Genomic DNA, 9,369 nt, shown 5'->3' with positions numbered 1-9,369 from the left:
TTATGCAAAACAACTCAAAAGGCTATTCATATATGATATATGGATTTGGATTACAAAAAGTTGGGTCAAATCTCATCTCCAATCCGAATAATGAGACGCCATTTTAGCATTGTCAATCTATCAGTGCCATTAGCACCTTCATAAAGTTCTACAATAAAATAAATCAAAGAAATTATATTAAAAAAATATTATAAGAAAAATATCAACTGTACCCGCCAAATACATTCCAGTGCATCTCTTGGCAGAGAAATACTTGCATGCTCCTAGAACACACTAAATTCTTGCTCCAGGAACATTCACAACTGAAAGAACAATGGTTATGTGATTATGTCCCTTCAACTCATTCCTCTGCTATCAGGTTAAGCTCAAGAATTCTTTTTTCTTTTAGATTATGCATGAACTTGAACCCTTAGGGCTCTCTTACAATTTTAAGTTCCATTATTCTAGCTACCAATGAAGCCGAATCGATGAAGAATGATAGCCAAAATGAGCATGCATATTGCCAAGATCATGCCAGGTTTCCCCAGCAGCCAGTTCTTCGTCTTTTTTGCACCTTCAACTCCTCTTTGAACCCTGTCTGCCCAAACCATCTGCAAATACGAAAGAGAAAGGCCTCATGTTAGTACAACAGACATAACATCAGATATTAAAGTTGGAAACCCTCAAAACAAGCACCAATTCATGTTCCATGTGATGAAGCAACAAAGATTTAGACAGGGATCCTAAGCTTATCAATGTTACAGCCTATGCTACTTCAAGTACCAAACGACAACTCATGCTAAAATTAAGCATGGAAATAACTTGGATCCTAATGTTATCTTACATTTATTGCCAAGAATAAACTTGGCATGATTTAAAAAAAAAATAATTTAAAACTAAAAACACTACCATTTTATCCAAGCTCTCTGGCGATAAGGATGACATGGCTTGCTGAGCTCTTGCTGCATCCTCGGGTGAAAGCTTGAAACCAAATTGTTCGCCCATGTTTGCCATCATTTCTGGACTCATATTTTTAATCATTGATGAGAACATCTGCCAAATCAACATAAGCTAAAATAGTAAGTAGATGATAAGTACATGCAAATAATTCACACAAAATGTAACATGATATGTGTTACTAGACAAAAGAAAACAAAAGAATAACCAAGAGAGAAGTATAACTATAACAAAGGTATTATTTAGCAACGTGCTTGTACGAAATCCTTATTAATAACAAAATGAGAAATAAAAGAGGAAGACGATTGCATTTATCCAAGCCACGCATGAACATACCTGCCGCATAGCTGGGTCCTTCATCCGATTTCTCATCTGTTCTTGCAAATCCGTGGTCGAGGAAGGGAAGTTCGGCTGAGAAGCATTTCTCATATTTGGGAAGACATTTTGAGAAGAACTTGACTCTCCAGAAACACTAGTTTCACTAGTACTCGAGGATGGTAAGTCCGACCGGGAAGAACTTCTTTCAGTATTGTCTACAGGTGCTGACAATGGAACAGATCCTCTCCCGTTCAACGAGGAAGCCATTTCAAACATCTTCTGAAGGTCATCTGGTGACATTTTACCTATCATATCACTTGCTGTTTTTAACATATCAGGTGATATGTTGGGAGGAATTGATCCAGGGTTGAAAGGAGAATTGGGGGAACCTCCCCTTAAAATTGGGTTGTCCCCTTGGAATGAAGAAGCCATTTCAAGCATTTTTTGAAGTTCCTCAGGAGACATTTTTCCAATCATATTTGTAGCAGTTCTCATCATCTCTGGGGATATATCATTGGATTGTCCAGGATTTAAAGAAGCCAGAGTTGCAGGATCGGCATTTGAAATGAAGTTTTGGAAAGATCTGCAGAATAAATACATAAGAAAGTGTATCTCCTTTATACGTCAACGATTAAATTAACAATATCGTAGCTAACCTACCTCATAGCTACTGGATCATTTTTCAACTTATCTATACTCTCGGCATTTGTTATTGGATTTCCATTTACTGTATTAGAACTATTTGAGGATTCACTGGACTTTCTTGGTTGAACCACCTTTTGTTCTGAAGAAGAGCTTTTGTTGTTTCCAGAAGGCACATTCTCAATTTCTTCAGTGATTTCTTCGATTACTAATCCTACATCCATTACAACCATAAAGGTCAGGAGAGTGCGGCAAATAAAAGGGGGAAAATCAAAAACCAACTTTGAGTGACACTAACCTCCAGGAGCGTAGTCACCACCTTCCTTTGTCAACATTTCCTTGGTGTCCCTGGAATAAATATTTTATGGCATTAAACAGCAGTCCACATCCAACATAATGCTTCATATTTTTTTAATTTAAAAAAAAAGAAGTTATTATTTTATAAAACTACTATGATAACACTAATTTGTAAATATAGAAAAGAAATGGCATCCGATATATCAATTCCTATATTGTTACAAAACAAGTTTTAATGTGTGTGTGCGCGTGCATGCGTGCGTGTGTGTGTGAGAGAGAGAGAGATTGATTTTTTTAAAAATGAGATTGAAAACATATTGTGAAAACTTGTGCAAGCAGGTGATCAATCTCTGGTGTGAGCTCGAGAGAAGATAAAAGATCAGAACAACAAGAGAAGGGGGGGGGGGGGGCAGAGAGAGAGATGAAAGAAGAGGAATTGAAGTGGAATGAATGAGCTGAGACTAAATGAAGCAGTGGTGAATCCATACTTCAGTAGTTCAGTTAGTTACAGTGCAGCTATATATATATACATCACCTAATCAAAGCTCCTTCGACTAACTTTACTTGCAAAAAATATCTATCTCAACAACTTCTAACTAATTAATTAACTAACCAGCTAATTGAGCTAACTGGTATAACTAACCACCTAAATGAGTTTGCGGAGCTAATCGCAACTAATCAAGTCAGACATATCACAGGTATAGTCAATTGCTCTTGTTCCTAATATAGTTTCATGCAAATTAAAGGGAACAAGATCACACCTTAAAAGCTCTTCAATTGTATCATCATTAGGGGACACTTCAAGTGCTTTGCTTAAATCAGTAACAGCATCCTAAAAAATCAGGAAACCATCAACTTATGTAATAAAAAAATCATTGCAATCTAAATCGCAAAATGTTAGTTCAGTCACTAGAAGCCCACCCTTAGTAAACCCAGTTCTTTATATGCTTGCCCTCTCCGATAAAGAGCCTTAAGATTATTTGCATCGCATTCCAAAACCTACAGTAGTTAAAGGCACATTAATGCATTGATAGGATGAAACAACTTTCAAGAAATGAAATACTTCTGACGCTACATTAGCAAAAAGGAAGGAACAATAATACTATTGCAAAGATCATAACTATTAACTAGCATCATACTTTGCAATGGCAAAATAGAAGGAATTATCAATACCTCAGAACCTTCTTTTATGCATTCATTGTACTGCTTTGTCTTTAGGTAGCAGGACATCAAGTTGAGTGAGCATGCCAAACGAAGTTTTCTACTTTCAGAAGAGGGAATCTCTTTAATATTTTCTTTAGCCTGGAACATGGAACATAAAAGCAAGGAATTATGCCAAAATAGCAGATGAGTTTAAGTCTCACAACAGGGTAAAACAAGAAAAAAGGTTGCATGAGAGACAGTTGAGGAGTCAGAAAAAGTGCACTTACGCGAGAATACTTCTCCAAAGCATCTGTGAACTTCCCCTTGTTATGAAGCTCATTGCCCTGCAAAATTTAATTTTAGTCCATAAGGACACATGAGACATGTTTACAAAAATGCTCTTTGCACACCAAAATAAGCCACCATATATTTGTGTATATTTTACATATGTTGTTTCTCGCATTTTCAATGTGTATTTCGTATTCTAATATTTAATTTATACAGGTGGCTGATTGTGCATTCTCTAAGCAAGCAAATCTATGTGGCTAAAATATTATTCAAATATAATTGTACTTATAACTCTGACATGAAGTCTAAATGATTCTAGAAAAGAATTTTCCTTAAGGTGCCATAATTTGGTGAGGTCTTTTGGTGGACAGTTGTGGGACTGAGTTTTCCGTCAACTCGTAGTATGTTTCTACCAGAAACTCAGGAAGAATCAGAATATTTAAGAACTCTTCCAAACTACATTTTGCCTTCTACTTTGGTTCATCTAATGCCAATCATATTTTATCAATATAAGAAAACAGGTTTGAACTCACCTGCTTCTTCAACAACTCAGCTGCACTCAATTGATATTTGATATGTGCATCAACACGGGAGCGCATAGCTGCTACTTCATCAGGTGATGCATTAGCCATCTTCTCACCGATCTCAGCCATATCTTCAGGACGAGTATGCTTTAACTGTTCTGCAGCGAGTTTAAAGTCTTCAGGCTTCATGTTCTTCATGCTCTCTGAAGCCATCCTCATCAGATCAGGATTAGACATCATCTGCAATTCCAAAAATACAGTGTATTACACCATATTATTAACAAATTAAATCTCTAGGATCAAATTAAGGATCCGGCTCAAAAACCAACAGATTACGATCCCTAAAGAAGGATTAATCATGACTAAGATCACAAAACTTCTTGGGACTCCCAATATGACACGCATCAAGAAACCTATTCCATTATAATCATCAAGCCGATCTGAGAACAAAGAATTTGCATCCATTCCACCAGAGACTCGAAAAAACACAAATTGTAAAGATTATACACATTCAATTGCAGCCAAAATTGAAGGAGAAAAACCTGTTGTTGGATCCGAGCCAACTCAGCGGGTGACATGCGACTCATCTGTTCCTGAGCGATTCTGATCAACTCAGGATCCATCATTCCGTTGAACATTCTCGCACCCTCAAAATTGAAATTCTTAAAGAAAGTATCAAGTCAGGTTGTTTTCAAAAAGATACTATATTGAGGGCAAAATTTGAAAATATTGAAAGGAAGATTCTAGTTATTTTGTGGTTTTCGGAAACTTTGAGGCGAAGGGTATGTGTGCGAGTAAGGAATTTCAAGCAGGTGGATTTGGGGAAAAGGATGAGGGGAGAAAAAGAACAAAGTAAGAGTCTGATTTGGTGGTGCCGCCTACCAAACCTGAAAAAGCGAGAGAGAGAGAGAGAGAGAGCCAAGAATGCTTTATGTGTGTGTCCGAGAGGGAATTTACTGTCTTGACCTTCTCATCTTCCTGTGTCTTACTCTATGAATTTTGTTTCGTACTTAATAAATAATAATTAATAACTGATTTTGAATTTGACTCTAACAATGAAATCTAACTTTATCCATAGATACGGTGGTAAAAATTAAGAGTAGTGTGATAGATTATATTCGTTAAGAGGTAATGACCAAATCAGTATTTGAAAGATTCAAATGCTGATATTTTAGTATCTGATTATTGTTATTGATAAAATAGTACCTGAATATTTTAAAAATTTGTCAAACGGTGTCTTTGTGCTTGTCGGACCATGATTCCGGCGAGTAAGATACTTACGTGTTTATCGATTTTTGCTGACAAGAGAAGTTTATTTTGAGTTGGAATTTGTAATTAAAAATATTATTCCAAACCCTAATCCCTCTCCCTCCCTCATCGTAGCCCCCTTTTCCTTTTCCTTCTCCTCTTCATGGCAGTCCTCTTCCCTCTCCCTCTCTCTCATATCATCTCATCTCATCTCATTTCTGCAATAAAAAAGAACAATAATCTAATATCTCAAAATTTCATCTTTTCAAAGTAACTACAAACCAAAACTTTTGATTCTCTCTCTCATATCAGAGAAGATCAGAACGAGAATCTGAGAAGAAGAAGAAGAAGAAATAATGGATCTAGCACTAGAGGAGCTACAATTCCTGAACATCCCAAAAATCTGTTACATTTTCTTCCTCTTCGCCTTCTCTCTCCTCTCCACCGCCGCCACTGTCTTTACCGTCGCTTCCTTCTACACCAACAAAGCTGTCTACTTTTCCTCCACTATCTCTACAATCCCCAAAATCTTCAAGCGTTTGTTCATCACTTATCTCTGGGTCACGCTTTTGATGTTCATCTGTAACTTTGTCTTCGTGATTTTCTTGGTTTTGCTTATTATAGCAATTAATGCACAGAACTTGTTTCTGCCGTTTTTCACAATTATTGTGGGTGTGTTGGTCATTGTGAATTTGGTGGGATTGTTGGTGCAGAATATTTTTTACTATTTTTCAGAGTTACCATCACCAAGAGATTGATAAGAGTGCTTTACATGATCATCTTAGTAATAAATTTGGGGGGTTTGTAGGTGAATTTTTTCTTTATCTTCTTTTTTTAATGTAATTGATGGAATAGTGTAATACATTTGGAAAGAAACACAAATGGTATTGATAGATTGTAATTTGAATTGTGATATTGTGTTTTGTTGTGTATGCTTCTATCTGTGCCTTTATATGATCTGCGATGAGAGGGAGAGGGAAGGGGGCAGCGATGGAGAGGGAAAAGGAAGGGGGCTGCGATGGGGAGAGAAAGGGAATGAGGGAGTGTGTTGGGGGCTGCGATGGGGATGGAGGAGGAGGGGAGGGGCTTGCATTGGGCAGGAGAGGGCTACGATGGGGAGGAAGATGGAGGAGGAGTCTGCGTTGGAGAGGGATGGCTTAGGGTTTGGGGGTGGTTTGCCATGTCACCAACATACGGTGGGCATGTCAGTATAGTGTTTGCCGGAGATTTGCTCCGACAAATTCGTGGGTACGCTTGTCAAATTTTAAAATCTTTTAAGAATCATTTTGTCAATAACAATAGTGAGGTACAAAAATGTCAGCCTTTGAATCTTTCAAGTACTGATTTAGTCATTACCTCTATTCGTTAATTTGAAAAATAATGTTTGTAGTACTTTATCCAAAAATATATCTTTTTTAAAAATTATCATTTATATCTTAAAAAGATTTTTTATTTTAAAAATTAGCATAATAAACAAACAAAAAATATTTGTATATTATTATATTCAACTATAATTAATAAATAAAAAGATATATTTATATAAAAGATCAAATTAATTTTTTTTAAAAGATATTTAAAAAAAATCTTATTTTAAAGTTCATCCAACAAGTCCATAATAATAATATAACCATTTTTTATCGTATCTTAATTAATTTAAATTTAGAACAATTTATGTAAATAAAATAAGTAAATCTTAAAATTACATAAATATAACAATTGAGAATCTATTAAATACGTGTATAATTATGTATTTATGTAAATCACTACAATCTTATCGTAGTTTTTCATCTTTACGAAATTCATCGTATTTTCCACATCGTTACATCCATACAGTGTTTACTGTCACAATTTATGAGCAGATAAAGCTAATATGCATATCAATTGAACGTAATTGTTAAGTAGAGTGACAAATTTATAATGTCAAACGAAAAAAATTGAAATATAAAGATAAAAAAATTTAGGATTTTTTATTTTTTGGTGATATTGTAGAATTTCATCATTGTTATTTTTGTATATCATGTTTATTATTGTTATTTTTTATAAAATGAATTATTGATCCTATCAAGTAGAGAAAATTAAATAAAAAAACTAATAAATAATAATAATAATAATAATAATAATAATAATAATAATAATAATAATAATAATAATAATAATAATAATAGTGAAAAATTAAAATTTACTAAAAAAGAATACTAAAAATATAATTAAAAAAATCTTATAATTAGGGCAAATCACTTAAATAAATGAATTGAAAACCAAATTGATCAAATTAAATTAAATTAATCAAATTTGAACTACTATGAATTGATATAAATCAAATGGAGTAGGTTCGATTTACTGCCATTTTGAACTCCATCCATTGTAAATCGAAATCATTGGCTTTGAATTCTAACCCTGGTTTTCACCCCTAATAATTTGAATTCAATTAATTTGAATTCAATGGATTCGAATTCATCACTAGTAAATCGAATGGACAAAGTTCGATTTACCTTGAACAAAAGCTGGTGGTAAATCAAATCCACTAGCTTTGATTTAATCCTTCTATACCTATATAAGGAATTCAAAACCATTTGCTTCGAATTACATTTCAACCACCAAAAAATCAAATCCAGAGAATATTTGTGGCAAAAAAATGCTAGGATTGAAACTATGAAAATGGAAGACGATCCTAACCATATTTATCGGTTAGACGGCGTTGCCTACATTGCTGGTTCGATCCACAAAGAGGTTAGTTTCTGAATTTGAATATAATAATAGTTTGTAATGTTAAGTGACTTAGAGTTTTATTATATGCGCTATTGTGATTAAACTATAAATGGTAGTTAGATTAGTTGTTTACTGATTAGCAATGCTTAGTCAAAGTAGTGATTAAGTATATTAGTAGTTTTTGAGGAGTTTAGGTAAGTTTCTAATGTTAAGTTAATTAGGCAGTAGAAATAAGGCAAAGATGTAAATTAGTTTAATTTTTTAGATTTAACGTAATTCCTAAGCTTTACTTTAAAGGTCTAGTAATTTAGTTAAAAATCTAGTTTAAAATTTATTTAGTTTGGATCGGTTAAAATTTTTAATAATTTAATTCAGTTTAATTTATCAAATTATTTAATGTAGTTTAATTTTATTAAATTAATAATTTATTTAATGTCCTTGTGATAGTTCTAAAAGAAATTTTTTCATCGTGGTGCAGCCACATCAATGTATTACCAGCATGAGGAGGCAGCATGGTATGTTCTTGGATGACAGGATCATACCATACCTGCACATGGCCGACTTAGCCCACCTCGCGAGACTCAACGACCACTGGTTTAGGTTGGATGAGCCGCCGGTCAATGCATTTGTAGAGCAATGGCGACGCGAGACTCACACTTTTCATATGTTATTCAGAGAGTGCATGATTACGATTCAGGATGTTGGGTACCATTTAGGGCTTCCTATCGACGGATATTACGTCAACGGATGCCTGACGAATTTCCAGCAATTTGTTGATGGCGGATAACCTGCATAGGATTGGTTCCAGGAGTTGTTGCGTGTGTTAACTCTAGCGGACTACATCGATAAGTTCACAATGAAGTGTACTTGGATGTAGAAGATGTTCAGTTACCTTCTCTATGACGCAGACAAGGAGACAGTTAGGAGGTACACAAGGGCGTACATCATGATTCTATTATCCACCCAGCTCTTCGGTGACAAGTCCGGGACACGCATGCATATCCGGTGGCAACCATATGTAGCAAGATTGGAGGACATGGGTAGATACAGCTGGAGATCTACCGCTCTGTCGTGGTTATACCGATGCTTGTGCTGTGTTGTAACACTCTTACTATCAGAATGTCACGCTTCCGGCTACGTCACTCTTATATTAAGGAGTATTAGGACGACTTCCATATACTTAATAAAATATTAGCCTTTTGCAAAACTCGAGACTGGATAAACTATTTTTTTAAAAACTGAAAATACTTTTTGTTTGAAAAGC

At 34.8% G+C, this 9,369-nt stretch overlaps 1 protein-coding gene across 1 annotated transcript; it reads right to left on the bottom strand.

Annotated features, from left to right (window-relative positions):
• Window positions 1-5,040, bottom strand: LOC130968765 (outer envelope protein 61). The gene is made up of 11 exons (XM_057894215.1): window positions 4,691-5,040; window positions 4,158-4,388; window positions 3,624-3,680; window positions 3,367-3,495; window positions 3,115-3,192; window positions 2,955-3,025; window positions 2,195-2,244; window positions 1,915-2,110; window positions 1,273-1,837; window positions 889-1,032; window positions 1-590 (listed from the first exon to the last, which is right to left on the bottom strand). The coding sequence occupies exons 1-11, from the start codon at window positions 4,784-4,786 to the stop codon at window positions 444-446; spliced, it is 1,764 nt and encodes a 587-aa protein (XP_057750198.1). The 5' UTR covers window positions 4,787-5,040; the 3' UTR covers window positions 1-443.
• Between the last annotated feature and the right edge of the window lie 4,329 nt (window positions 5,041-9,369).

Source organism: Arachis stenosperma, chromosome 3, assembly GCF_014773155.1.
Source record: "Arachis stenosperma cultivar V10309 chromosome 3, arast.V10309.gnm1.PFL2, whole genome shotgun sequence".
Lineage (NCBI taxonomy): Eukaryota > Viridiplantae > Streptophyta > Magnoliopsida > Fabales > Fabaceae > Arachis > Arachis stenosperma.
Note: the sequence above shows the minus strand (reverse complement) of the source record. Positions and strands in the feature narration are given on the sequence as shown.

What these genes read in the sequence shown, in the direction of transcription:
- LOC130968765 (XM_057894215.1), bottom strand. Translation starts at nt 4,786, where the DNA reads ATGTTCAACGGAATGATGGATCCTGAGTTGATCAGAATCGCTCAGGAA. An exon ending in CTTTGGAGAAGTATTCTCGC is followed by an intron (nt 3,496 to 3,623) that starts GTAAGTGCACTT and finishes TCCATGTTCCAG; the next exon opens with GCTAAAGAAAATATTAAAGA. An exon ending in AATGATCCAGTAGCTATGAG is followed by an intron (nt 1,838 to 1,914) that starts GTAGGTTAGCTA and finishes TTTATTCTGCAG; the next exon opens with ATCTTTCCAAAACTTCATTT.